Here is a 14,232-nt window from a genome sequence, read left to right as displayed (position 1 = left end):
ACGCCCAGGCTCACTCAGCTGGCAAGGGGCAGACCCAGGATTCGATCTGCTGTCCGGAGTCTGTGGTCCTCGACACAAACAAACAGGACAGCATAGGGGACGGGAGGAAGGAGGGCGAGCCTCGGGGCGGGCGTCAGGAGAGAGCTTCTCCTGGGAGGTGGTGTTGAAGCTGCGATCGAGACCTCGAGGCAGAGACAGCCGTGCAGACCTGGGGTGTGTGCCGCATTTCAGTAACGTGGGGCTCAACCTCAGCGCTGCGTCCAGTCCTCTTGGCCACCCTCCAGGGCCGCGCCGGACACGATCTCACCCGGAGCAAGCTCCAGGCAGCCGCACCTCTGCCCAGTTCCAGAAGGGGGTGGGAAGGGTCTGGGTTTGGGAATCTGGCAAACGAACCTGGCTTGGAATCAAGCCTGGCTGCTCACTGGCACATAGCCTTAGGCAAGTCACTAACCCCACGTCTGAATGCATCTCCTCGTGAGCGTCACCACCCCTCCTCGCGGGACCGCTGGGAGGCTTTGAGCTCATGTCTCAAGGTGCCTCCCAGGCCGCCCGGTACATCCAGGCATTCAAAACGCGGGGATCGTCCTACGTTGCCCCTAATCATAATAATGGCTCCCATTTATCAAGTGTTTACTGTGTGCCAGACACCATCCCGAGTCCTTGATGATGAGTCTTCACAACACGGAATGAGGTGGGTCCTGTTATTATCCTGTCTCACAGGTAAGGAAAGTAAGGCTTTGAGGGTCAAGCGACTTGTCTGCAATCAGCAGGCAGGCAGTGGCAGAGCGTGAATAGTTCTATCACTGCGTGCTCGGGACCCAGCACTGGCCGGACTCAAGCCTTCCGCAGAGGTGGGGCGAGCTGTGTGCCTGGGCCCATGTGCACCACGGCCCGGCTGGCAGAGGCAGTCTTTGGCATCACCCGTCCTGAACAGGAGATTGACATGTTAGGAAGTTCCCCTGTTGTCATGTCCTAGTGGGTCGTGTGGGCAAAAAGGCTCAGCCCTCATCCAGCACCAGGCTGCATGGGAGGCTTCACTCCTCCCAGCTTCAGGGTCCTCGCCTCGAGGATGGGCATTGATCTCTCACTCCAGCTTTGCTGGATGGTGGCTGGATTAGCTATCACGTAGACAGAGCACCCAGCACATAGTGAGTGGATAAGCTATGGCAGCGAGGCTTCAAACGAGATCAGAAGGTGTCTTAGTTTCCTATTGCTGCTATAACAAAATGGCACAAACGAGCCACAGCTCCTGTCTCTCAGCTCTGTAGGGCAGAGGACTAGTCTGGATCTCAGCAGGCCCAAATCAAGCTGTTGGCAGGGCTGCGTTCCTTTCTGATGGCTCCGAGGAATGATCCGTTTCCTAGCTCGTTCAGGTGTCGGCAGAACTAGTGCCATGGGATGATAGGAGTGAGGTACCCCTGTCCTTAGCAGCTGGCAGCTGCCTTTCGCCTGTGGAGCCCTCTTTCCAGTCCTTGCATGTGGCTCCTGCATCTCAGAAGCTGCAATGGGGCGTCAAGCCCTCCTCACGCTCCAGCCCTCTGGTTCTCTGACTCTTTGGCTGGAAAAGCTTCTCCTCCTTTAAGGACTCACTAGATTACATTGGGTCTACCTGGATAATCCAGGATAATCTCCCCATCTCAAGGACCATAACTTTAATCGCGTCTGCAAAGCCCCTTTGGCCGTGTAAGGTCACATATTCACAGATTCTGGGATTAGGATGTGGACATCTTTGGGGGCCATTATCCTGCCTATTGCAGAAGGTGATGTAAGCCAAATTAAAGCACATCAGCATTCTCAGGGGCCCTGGAATGCAAACCTCTTTTCTTATAGAAAGGAAAAAGGAGGCCCGGAGAGGTTCCCGAGCTGCCGTCCAAGATGATGCAGCAGGTCGTGGCCCAGCCAGTCTCCAACACCCTGGCTAGGTATCACGGCCTCCGTCCATGACACCGCTCCATATGGCTTTCTCATGCAAAGACTTTCAACTTTCCAAAGCCCCTTCTGCTGTTGTGTTCTCCTCTGATCCTCCCGCCCTCCTGGGGGGCAGGCATACAGTGGCTCAGTCTCTAGAACTGGCATGAGCATGTACTCACCTACTTCTCTCCCTGGGGGCCAAGAGGATCAGAAGGAGATGGGCCGAGAGAGCCTCTGGTGAGGCCCAGACCTGGAGAAAGGAAGGCAGAGGGAGAGGGAGAGGGCACTTCCCTCCCCAGCCCAAGCCCTCTGCACGTATCGGCCTCTTTGATCACTCCAAGCTTTCTGCAGGGGAGGCACTGCCGGCCTGGAGTGTCAGTTAGGATTGAGTTTGGCTGCATATAACAGGAAGAAAAATAGCAGATAGCTGCTGCCACAGTAATGCTGTTTGACAATCGACCACAATACCTGCAGCATTAAAGTAAGAAGCATTGATCTAGCCCACGAGTCCCCAGATTGGCCGGGTAGATCCTGGGGGGGTTGGGGCGGGTTACACACGCATGTGTTTGCCCTCAGTAGATCTTTGGATATTTTCGGGGCTCTATTGCATGTTTGGAGTTGACAGATGTCAGATTGTCAAGATGGTCCCGGGCTGGGACCAGTAGGGCGACAGCTCTGTTCTGCGTATCTCTTCCCCAGCAGGTCAGCCTGGGCAGGTTCTGTGGCAATCACAGGGAAGCAAGACAGCAACGGATATGTGCAAGGGCTTGTTCATGCCTCTGCTGATGCCATGTTTGCTAATATTCCATTGGCCGAAGCAAGTCACATGGCTAACCCGAAAGTGGGGTGGGGGTGGTATTACACAAGTTCTAGGGCAAAGAATGTAGATACAAGGAGGTGATTAATAATACAACCAGTCTACCATAGTGGCTTAGACAAAATGAAAGCTTATTTTTCCAATAGGTAAAGGATGTCAGAAGATAGGAGTTTAGGCAACTCTGTGGAATCGTCAGGGATCCGGGCTCCCCGGCACACAGCTTCTGGTCCTATGGGCCAACGTGGCTATGAGAGCTACAGCCATGACATCCATGTCCCAGGCAGCAGGATGGAAGAAGGAGAGTGAAAAGGCCCTTCCCTTTAAGAGAGACTTCCTAGAAGTCCCAGATATTACATTGGCTTTATACCTCATTGGCAATCGTGCTGTCGCATGGCCACTGGTAGCTACCGGAGAGTTTGGGAAAATGTAGTATTTTATTTGGGCATAATGTGCCTAGCTAAGAACCAAGATTTTGTTAATTTGAGAAAGAAAGAATGGATACTTGGGCAGGCAGTAAGTCGTGTCTGCAACATCCCATTTTACATGTGAGGAAACAGGGCCCAGAGACAAAGTAACTCACCTGAGGTCACAGGGTCGCCAGGGCATGAGAGCTGGGATCTGAACCCTGAGTGCTACATCTTTTCCCTTCCACCACCACTATCACCACCACCGTTCAAGGGCCTTTGCTGAGCAAAGTAGTAGCCCTTAGCTACTCACGGTGCTGCTTATGGGTCTGAGCACCCCAGGGACGCCCAGCTGGCTCAGTCGGAGGGCATGCGACTCTTGATCCGGGAGTTGTGAGTTCGAGTCCACATTGGGTGGAGAGTTTACATAAAGTAAATAAATAATTTCTCTTAAAAAGATTCAAAAGATTCTGAGCAGCCTGGACAGCTACCTATGGCAGATGTCCCCGGACCCTGACTCTGCCTGGTCCTGTGCTAAGCACTTTATATGCAGGTTTTCATGTAACCTAGAGAGGAGAAACTGAGGCACTGAGGGGTGAGATATGCAGCCTGGGCTACCTGATCCAGATCTTGCCACCTTCCTGGTCCAGATCCTGGGTTAGAACTGGGTCCCATTCAGCAGCCACAGGTAAGATCAAAGGTGTTCAGCATCCTTGTCTGGCAGGTGGACCATTGGGTGTTTCCATAGTACCAAGCCCAGGGCCTGGCCTTAATCTGCTCCGACCATGCACAGGGCTCAGGCCACGTAACGGGGCGGGGGGGGGGGGGGGGGGCGGGATAAACCAACCCGGGCCGTAGAGTCAGGCAAGCCTGGGTCCCGATCTCACCTGTGAGCCGAGGTACCTAAGGCAGGAGACTTGACCTGACTCTCCCTTTCCTTATCTGTGAAACAGACGTGATTAACCCCACTCCATATGATTGTGTAGCACCTAGAAGGTGCTGTTAAATCTGAGCTGAATCAAAGGAAGCATGAAGGAGCGGATGAACGGCCACCCTAGACACAATCTTTTCTTGGGTTCAAGGAAAAAGTGTATAGTATCTCCTAGAAACAATTTTTGTTGTTTTGGGAAGATTTTTCCCCAAAAAATATGTTCCACAAATTGCTACTTCCAAACAACATTTAACTATTATGCGAAAAGGGGGTTCTGAAGCCAAATGAGACCTTAACTGCCAGGTTAACTGGGTCTCTCCCCTGCAGGACTTCTCAGAGCCTTGAACAAAGGAGTGTGCACTGTGAGTCTTCCAAGCAGGGTTCTAGAGAACTCTGTGTTTCTCTACGTTTCTTGGCCACGGAACTCCTTTTTTTTTCATAGCAAAGTGCCACCTTGACACCAGTTCTCAACTTCTCCTTTTCTTCTGCCCACAGCACCAATGTCTGCTCCAATCAGAAAGAAACAAGGCCCATTTTTCTGGAAGTTTACTGTATCGCTACAGTCAAAACAGGGACCCCCATTATCAACCGGAAATTCCAGGAGTCTTGTCATGGGGAAAGTGCTCCTGCTACAGGTCCTGGAGAATGCGGGCGCAGTTGTCACGGACTGTTGTGGGGCTCTAGGCCTGTTGGTCAGCGGGAGGCTCCAGCCACAGCAGCAGGTCCCATCTCCGAGAGCCCCGGGTGTGAGGGAGAATGAATGGTTAGTGCCCATCATACAAGCACACTGCATAAGGTCAGCGACTCAGGTTCCTGAAGGTGCTAGAAAAGGTGAGGGCCTGCCCTTCCTCTCCTTCCTTCCTCTAATAATGTGGATACGTGCTGACTCTGAGCCACACGCTGTCCCGGGCACTGGAGATAAAGGATAGAACAAGACAGACAAGGTCCCTGTCCTCGGATGGTGCCAGTAAAGAAAGCCGCTGTGGGATGGCAGGATGGGGTGGGTGGTCAGGGAGGGCTCCCGAGGAGGCCAGGGAGATCTGGGGGATGAGGTGTCCAAGGCAGAAACACCACGCGCGCGAGGCCAAGGCCCTGAGAAAGGAATGATGACCTTGGTGTGACTGGCCGGTGTGGACGGCACTTGGGAGTGGAGGTGGCAGGTGCTCGGAGGTGGTGGGTGCCAGGCAGGTGGGCCCAGAAGCCGTGTGGAGCATCTGGGCGTCATTTGGGGGGCATTGGGAAGTCACAGCGGGCCATCGACAACAGTGAAGAGGTCACAGAGGCAGCGGGAGCTGAGACTGGGCCTTGGCGTGGGGTCCCACAGCGCTGAAGCCCAGCGACCTGTCCCTCCCTACTCTTCCAAGCTCCTGGGGTCTTCTGCCCCATGAAAGGGCAAAGGCCGAGCACACTCAGGGTCTCCTTCCCGCCTCAGAGCTCAGGGCTCGGAGATGAAGCTGGCCAGGCCCAAACACACGCCCTCTGGAAGCAGCCAGGGTGCCCGGGCCTCCTGTCTTCCTGCCTGTCCCCGAAGGCCCTGAGACACGTCCCCACTCAACCCCTTCATGCCCTGAGGGGGAAACAGAGGCACAGGCCAAGGCTGATTCCCCAAGTCTCGGCGAACAACGGGACTGGACACTCCCCCCAGGGCGGGCGGGGGCAGCAGGGCCCCTGACCACCTGCTCCAGCCAAGCGGGCCCTGCCTGGCCGGCCTCCCCCTTCCCCTCTCGGCCACAGGCTTCTTTTGTGCTTGCTCCCCGGGGCTCCATCTCCTTGCAGGGGTCACGGGGCACCACTGACCCCAGCCCCCTGCCGGCGTGCCCGCCTGGTAATTGAAAATACCAGAATTCCCTGAAGACCAACTTACAGGGAAACCTGAAACCCCAGGGTGGGCGGTGGGCGGTGGACGGCAGGATGGGAGAGCATCCAGCTGTTCCCCTTTCTCCCATTAATCCCCCGGATTCCAGGAGAAAGGCCAGCCCTCTCGGCCCCCACGGCCGCCTTGATCAGCTTCCCAGCAAATGCCGCCTCCTTGCCACGCCCAGGGTTACGGGGCTTATGGGATCAGGCCCGGGTTAGCTGCCTGTAACCCAAGCCTGCCAGCTAAGCCCAGCAAGCCCAGACCCCCACGGCCGTGGGGGACCTGCCCCCACTAACAGCTGAGCTCCCCGAGCCGAGGCGGGCCGGGCGGCGGTGGGTGAGGTGAGTCAGTGGGAGCCGGGTGGAGTTCGCTTTGCAGCAATAGGATGGGAGCCGGCCCAGGGTGTCCTCAGAGGCCCTGTGATGTCCGCGGGTTTCCAGACCTCCCTGCTCAGCCTGCATTGGCCGCAGCCAAGGGAAGGATGCGTTGGACTTGAATGGGCCCAGGGTTCAAATCCCAGCTCCACTGCCTGCTAACTGTGTGGCTCTGGGCGAGTTACTTCATACCTGAGTGCCTCCATTTCCTCGTCTATAAAATGGGTATGATAATAATAATACCAGCCTCATAGGGTTCAGATGAGCGTCAAAGGAGTTCACTACGTAAAGCATCTGGAAAAGCGCCTGGCTCAGAGTGAACGAGTAAGTGTTAGATGTTCACCTTCCTTTTGTTTTCCCACTGGGCATCGTGTGGCATATAGGCGCTGTCAAGATGACAAGCTTTTTATTTGAGGAGCAAGTTGCCACTCCTGGGCGGCCTCAGCCCTGCACCTCCCCTCCCATCCCTTGTACCCCTGCTTCAAGGCTCCAGAAGATGAGAGGGGTGGTGTCTGCAGAAGCCAGGCTGTGACACGCAGTGTGATGGGTGGAAAATACATTCGACTAAGATCCAGCTGGTCTAGGCTCTTAGGCCCACCCCTACCTGCTGTGTGACCTGGAACAAGTCACCTTCCTTCGCTGGTCCCGAATCCACTCCTCCTCAAAGTGTGGTCCACAAACCAGCAACATCAACATGACCAGGGAGGTTGTTAGAACTGCCAATCCTCGGGTGCCTGGGTGGCTCAGTGGTTGAGCATCTGCCTTCGGCTCAGGGCATGACCCCAGGGTCCTGGGATCGAGTCCCATGTCGGGCTCCCCGCAGGGAGCCTGCTTCTCCCTCTGCCTGTGTCTCTGCCTCTCTCTGTGTGTCTCTCATGAATAGATATATAAAATCTTCAAAAAAAAAAAAAAAAAAAAAAACAGCAGATCCTCAGGCCCTACCCCAGATCTGTTGAATCAGAATCTTAGGAAAGGTTGGGGGGGAGGGGCAGTGCCCAGCACCATGAGTTTTAATAAAGTCTCCTGATTTATTTCCTTATGCCCCTTCAAGTTTGAAAAGGGCAGTAATCTTTAGGGGCACTTTCTACCACTTTTCTTCACTGTTGGGAGGTGAAATCACCAGGAGAGAAGTAAAGGGAAAGGCGTCGGCCCTTCTTAGGCCTGGATCGCCGTGGCTGAGTCCTGACTCAGGAGCTCCAGCCTGGAGCAGACACTTGTTGTGTGAAGCAAATATGCTTTTTCCCATTAACCCCAAGCCCCTGGAAGATAGAGGGACCTGAGAGGTTCCTCTCTTGAGCCCCAGAACCCAGCATCATGCTGACCTTATAGCAACTCTGTGAATTGAAATATTTTTCAGCTTTGTTGAGGTATTATTGACTTATAACATGAAAGTTTAAGGTATATGAGTTGGTGTCTTAATAAAAGTATACATTGCAAAATGATCACCACAGTAAGGTTAGTTCACACCTCCATCCGCTCATATAATTACGACTCTATGTCGTGTGGTTATAACATTTAAGATCTAGTCTCTTAAACAACTTACAATTATACGATATGGCATTGTTTCTTATAGTCACCATGCTGTACATTAGCTCCTAGAACCTATTCCTCTTATAGCTAGAAGTTTGTATCCTTAGACCAACATCTCCTCCTTTCCCCCAGCCCACAGCCCCTGACACCATTCTACTCTCTTGAAATGTCCTTTAAAAAAAAGAAAAAGATTTATTTATTTATTCTAGAGAGAATGCAAGAGTGGGAGGAAGGGCAGAGGGAGAGGGAGAGAGTCTCAAGCAGACTCCAGCGTGGAGCTGGATGCCGGGCCCAATGCCACAACCCTGAGATCATGACTTGAGCTGAAACTAAGATTCAGATGCTCAAACGACTGAGCAATCCAGGCGTCCGCCCCCTGCCTCTTGAAATGTTGCTTTGTTTTGGTTTTGCCTTTTTTTTTTTTTTTAAGTAAATTCTACACCCAATGTGGGACTCAAACACACAACTCCAGGATCAAGACTTGCATGCTCCGCCAACTGAGTCAGCCAGGCACCCCTTAAATGTTTTTAATAAGATCTCCCTCCTGATGGTAGCTGGCACCATGCTCAAACTTCTTTTTTTTTTTTAAGATTTTATTTATTTATTCATGAGAGACACACAGAGAGAGAGAGAGAGAGAGGCAGAGACACAGGCAGAGGGAGAAGCAGGCTCCATGCAGGAAGCCCAACATGGGACTCGATCCTGGGTCTCCAGCATCACACCCTGGGCTGAAGGCGGCAGTAAACCGCTGAGCCACCTGGGCTGCCCCATGGTCAAACATCTGCACACATTTCTCCTTTCGTGCTCATGACATCCTGGCCAGGAAGGGTCTGCATTTGACAAGTGGGGAACGGAGGCTCAGAGAGTTTGAGAGAACTTGCTGAAAGCCACAGCACTGGGGCGTGGGGGGCAGGTTTGCATGCAAGTCTGATTCCACCCTCTGGCCGCTGACCACTAAGCAGGACTGCCTTTCTGGGGCTGGTTGAAATCTTCTCCCCTGAGGGTTCAGTTCTCTGCAGAAAGCACCAGGTGACTGGGTTCACATGGTTGTGGCTTGATGGCAATACCGCTCCCCATGCTTGTGGGTGCAGCGTGTGTCCGATGCTCCACAGATACGCCAGACCCGTGACGATAGCGCGCACTGTCAGGGGAAGCGGCCTACAGCAGGCGGGAGAGAAGGGTGGCCAGCCGGGCCTCACAGAGGAGCCAGGGCCTCAGCAGTGCAGAACAGAGGGCTCAGCTCTGCACAAAGGCAGCTCCGGAGGGAGAGATGGGTCTGGGCTGGAGAAGGGGTCAGAGAATGAGGGGACTGTGGCAGGGACTGCTCTGAGGGGCAGCAGGGGAGCATAGTGGGGCAGCATAACTCGGCTCCAGCCCCAGCTCAAGCGCCTCACTAGCTGTGTGACCTTGGGAAAGTCACCATGCTTCTCTGAGCCTCAATCTCTTCCTCTGCAAATTGTGCAAACCCCCATCCCACATTGTTGTTGAGAGGACCGAAAGGTGACGCGGGTCAGCCGCTCAGGGCACAGTGGCAAATACCCAGTGACACTAGTGAATGCCCCCAGCGCTGACCATATGCCAGGTGCTGCACTGAGCACTGGACATGATTTCACACATCTGCTCCTCCCAACAGCCCTCAGGGGCATGTTACCCTCAGGCTCATTTTACGGATGAGGAAACTGAGTCACCGAGCACTCAGACTGTCCCTCCACTGGACTCTAGCAGTCAACCTAGTTCATCTCCGGTGAGCATCTTCCTGGAGCCGAGCTGACGGCACAGTCGCCAGCACTGTGCTAGTAAAGAGCCCAAGCTGCCGAGTTCAAGTCCAACTCAGCACTGCCTTGCTGTGTGACCCTTGAGCAGGTTACAGAACAGCTGCAAGCCTCAGTTTCCCCATGATAAGCTGGGGATGTGAATAGCCGCCAGCTCATGGAGCAATTGTGAGAATTCTCTGTTACACCTATGTTAACAGGCGTAAATTGCCTAGAACAGTGCTGCGCACAAAGTTAAGGGCTCAGTAGGTATTAGGTTCATGGCTTTATCATTGCTAGCATTATAAATGTATGCACTGCCCTAAAAGTCCTTCAAGTGACTTCCTGAAGCCTGAGAAACATCACTTCCCATCCAGGCATCTGGTGAGAGTGTGTTGCTTTGTGCTGCCACTTACTCTCTGTATAGCTTCAGGGAAGATACTGCTTGATACTCAGCTTCCCCATCTGCAAGATGGGCCGGAGGAGGTCTGCTTCCGAGGCTGTGGTGGGGATTCAATGGGTTAACCCATGACCAGGGCCTAGCACAGTGCCCAGCATGTAGTTGGTGCCCAATAAACGATGGTTAGTGGGGCCCCTTCGCTCACGTTGGGGTCTCTTGACTCTCTGGGAGGCAATAAGGAAGACAGAGTCCCCGTGTTGGACTGAGGAGGAACCTGCAGGGCGCAGGGACCTGATCTTCCCAAGAGGCAGGGCTGGGAGCCAAGCCAAGAGCCAAGCAGCACCCCCTTGGGTGCAGAAGAAGCAGAGGTTGTCAGGGATGATAGGACCACGGTCTAAGTCCTTCTTGCAGGCGCCGCCAGCCTGTCTCGGGTATCTCGGGTCAGTTCCCATGGACCTGCTTAGGCTCATGCTGGCCTCTGGGCCAATCCAACTCCAGGCGAGGGGCTGCCCGGGAAGGACAAGCAGGGGGCATTCGAGCTGAAGACCTCAGGGACCTTCCAGCCTGCCCGTGGTACAGAGGAGGAAGCAGGTCCAGGGGTGGGGGACAGCTTGCCTAAGGTCACTCGCTCAGTGAGCAGCAGGCCAGAGCACAGAGCCTGGGTCTTCGAAGCAACACAATGTCCCCTCCACCCTGGGGCTGAAGGGACAGGAACAGCAGGGAACAGGTGAGCCATTGCCAAGCTTCAAGCCCCGATGAGCTCCTACCGGTCCCTGCTCCATGCTCCCATTCATACAGAGCACCTGGGAAGCAAGATTTGGATGAGGAGGAGGAGGGTCAGTCTCAGGCTCCAGACACCCCAGTGTGAGCCGAGATGGGGCATCTGCTTGTCACAGACTTGCCCAGGAGACAAGAGAGACCATAATAGGTGCTCCCTTCCCCCTGGGGAGTCCTCAGCCCCTCCTGAGACCAGGAAAACCTCAGGCCCAGAGAGGCAAGGAGGCTCACTCCAGTCACACAGTAGGGAGGGACCACATCAGGAGTCCACCCCGCCCCATCCCGCTCACGGGGCGAGCACTGCCACGGCAGACCCAGGTTCAAATCCCAGCTCCCCTACGGGGGACGTGGGGGCTGTGTGATGTCAGGAAGCCCCTGGCCACTCTGAGCTTCGGCGTCTTCACCCGTCGGCGGAGCCAGTACTGCCCCCTCACCAACGGTCAGCTCAGGAAACAGATGCGGAGGGCCCAGGGCTGTGGGTGACACATAGTAGGTGCTTTGCATAGGTTTATTCTATTTGAGGAGGAGGCGAGAAACACAGGCCCGGGTGAATTATGAAATAAGGGATCCAGGAAAGGGCAGCTCCCAGCCCCTCCCCAGACCTCAGCTTCCACATCCGTAAGACGAAGGGATGGGACTAAATTATTTCCGAGTCCTCCTAGCACTGAACAAGCTGCCCCTGCCTTCCTGTCTCCTTCATTTACCCTCTGTGAGGGCACTAGCGGCAGAAGGGGGAGGGATGGAGGGTGGGATTTTATTGAGGTGGAATTCAGATACGATTAACCATTTTAATGTGTAACAACAATTCAGTGGCATTTAGTACATTCACTGTGCGGTGCGACCACACCCCTGTCTAGACCCAGAACATTCTCCCTCCCTGCCCTCAGCCCTGGCAACCACCAACTGCTTGCTGTCTGTGGATTCACCTATTCTGAATATTTCATATAAATGGACTCATAAAATATATGACCTCTGTGCCTGTCTTTCACTTTGCATGTTTTTCAAATTCATCTACGTTGTAGCCTGTGTGAGCCCTTGATTTACTTTTATGGCTGAATAATATGGGATGGAACGTGTATACCATAATGTGTGTTTCCATTCATCCGTTGATGGACACCTTAGTGGTTCCCGCCTTTTGGGCCTGGTGAAGAGTGCTGCTAGAAACGTTTGTGTACGAGTATTTGCTTGGGTACCTGGTTTCAGTTCTTTGGGTTATGAAATCAGGAGTGCGAGTTCTGTGTCATGTGGTAACTCTATGTTTAACTCTTTAAGGAACTGCCAAGCTGTTTTCCCACAGGGAGCTATGGGTTTATTTTTAGGAATTTATTTCTGGTGGTCGTGTTTATTCAGTGCTATACCCCTGGCGCACAGTAGGCATTGGATGCATATTTGCTGAAGTGACAAGTGAATCTCCCCGCCTCCCACACCCCTCTCCCAGAGCCCCATCGCGCCCCTCTCCCAGAGCCCCATCTGGCATCATGTCTTGGGTCTGGAGGTTCCTTAGTCTGGGAGGCTGTGAGCTCCGAGAGAGAATAGACCACTTTCATCTAGCTGCTTGGGGCAGGGAGTCTGGAGAAGGGTCCAGTGCATCTGTCTCTCCCCTGGTGTGACTTGAGCTCCCCAGGGATGGCCAGAGTTGTCTGTTTCTAAAATCTGAAGGTGCGGGCAGCCCGGTGGCTCAGCGGTTTGGCACCTGCCTTCAGCCCAGGGCATGATCCTGGAGACCCAGGATCGAGTCCCACATCAGGCTCCCTGCATTAGGCCTGCTTCTCCCTCTGCCTGTGTCTCTGCCTCTCTCTGTGTGTCTCTCATAAATAAATAAATAAAATATTTAAAAAATAATAATAGTATAAAATAAAATAAAATCTGAAGGTGCTTCATGAAAGCAGCGCCCATGGTCCTGCACAAGACCCTCTGCCCCGCCTCTGGCAGCCCCTTGGGCAGGCTGTGTGGCCTCAGCCAGATGCCTTCTCCTCTCTGATCCTACACTCTGTCCGTCTGGGTACCTCTAAAGTTGAGGCCAGAGGCTGCACCCTCTCCTGCCCTGACCCCTGACCTCTGACCTCTCTTCCAGCTCCGTCGGCCGTGTCCATCATGCACCAGGTGAGCCGCACAGTGGACAGCATCACCCTGTCGTGGTCCCAGCCTGACCAGCCCAACGGCGTCATCCTGGACTATGAGCTGCAGTACTATGAGAAGGTACCCCTGCTCCTGGGTGCCCTCCCCCCCTGCACCTCCCTGGGGCCTGGGGTTCCATCATCCCATGAGACCCAACCCCCTGGTGCAGCAGAGAGAGAGCACTGGCCTCAGAGTCAGGCTGCCAGGCTCAGCTCTGACTCCGGTCCTCCCTGGCTGTGAGACTCAAGCAGGTGCCTTGACCTCTCTGGGTCTGGGGCATCAGGCCAGCAATCTCAGGAAAAGGTGACGGTCACGGTCCTTTCCTCCCCAACACCATTCCTCTTGACTTCAGTGGGCCCGATGTTCTGAAAGAACTGGTTTCCCAAAAAGTTTCACCCATTCTGAAGCAGAGAGGTAAAGGCACTCAAGAGGGCTTCTGTACAGGGTGAGCGGAGAGCTCCTTCCTTCCCGGTGTCGCTCTGATTCCAGCTAAAATACTTGTTTTCATTTGCCTGGGCGCCGTTTGTTTGCAGAGTGGTTTCTCTTTGAGCTTTTAGATCAGACCCTTGTTACTCCCTTGGGGCCCTCAAGGACCTAGGTACCCGGGCTTGGAAGCCACTGAAGTCGTAGAGAAGCACTGGGCTAGGAGTGAGAGACTGTAGGTTCAGATCCCAGCTCCATCCGTACCCAGCCATGTGACCTTGGACAGGCATCTTACCTCTCGGAGCCTCAGTTTCCTCCTGTGTCAGGTCCAAAGGAGATTGCCTCTCCTGACTGGGGGCTGCGCAGGTCAAGGAGAAAAGGCAGGGACGGTGCCCAGCATCACTCCCGGTCCTAACAGAGTATGCTTTCCCATCCTCCCTTCCGCCCTGCCTGCTGCATGGTGGGCAAGAGCTACACGATATGAGGCCAGGTGAGGCCAGCACATCTGAACATGGGCCCTGCCTGGGGTAGGAACTAGGGGGTGGATAGAGGAGCTGGACATCAGAGGCCCAGGAAACTCCCTCTTTTTGACTGAAGACTTTTCTTACCTATGTCTCGAGGCACCAAACAGCCAAAGAGGCTGTAATGGCCCCTGGGAAAGGTGTCATGGGGAATCTCATTTAGACTAAGGTGTGAATGACTGTAAGAAGTGCTTTGGTTGAGGGTTGAGAACTGGAAATGGATGGAAAAGCTCTCCCTCACGGCTGCGAGGAGGAGAGATGGAAGCAGTTCCAGCCACCCCTGCTGGAGCCCTGCCTTCTGAGCCAGCCCCTCCCTTCCACTCTCTGAACTGCCGGCTCAACCCAACTCTGGTGAGTCTCAGGGGGCCGTCAACTCCTATCCAGCCTCACCCAGTGGGCTTATTATTGCTTGTTTCC

General features: G+C 54.2%; 1 protein-coding gene across 7 annotated transcripts in view; it reads left to right on the top strand.

Annotated features, from left to right (window-relative positions):
* Window positions 1–14,232, top strand: part of EPHB2 (EPH receptor B2) — a 185,612-nt gene that overhangs the window by 146,118 nt on the left and 25,262 nt on the right. For 4 of the 7 annotated variants that reach the window (XM_049105949.1, XM_049105948.1, XM_049105946.1 and 1 more), the window contains exons 6-7: window positions 4,559–4,894; window positions 12,828–12,952. In XM_049105949.1, the coding sequence (XP_048961906.1) occupies window positions 4,559–4,894; window positions 12,828–12,952 (461 nt within the window). The remainder of the gene's footprint in view (window positions 1–4,558; window positions 4,895–12,827; window positions 12,953–14,232) is intronic. The other 3 variants (XM_035713106.2, XM_035713108.2, XM_035713107.2) reach the window with 1 other exon arrangement.

Source organism: Canis lupus, chromosome 2, assembly GCF_003254725.2.
Source record: "Canis lupus dingo isolate Sandy chromosome 2, ASM325472v2, whole genome shotgun sequence".
In the NCBI taxonomy this organism is placed as follows: Eukaryota; Metazoa; Chordata; class Mammalia; order Carnivora; family Canidae; genus Canis; species Canis lupus.
The sequence above is the reverse complement of the archived record's forward strand: the minus strand, read 5'-3'. Positions and strand labels throughout refer to the sequence as shown.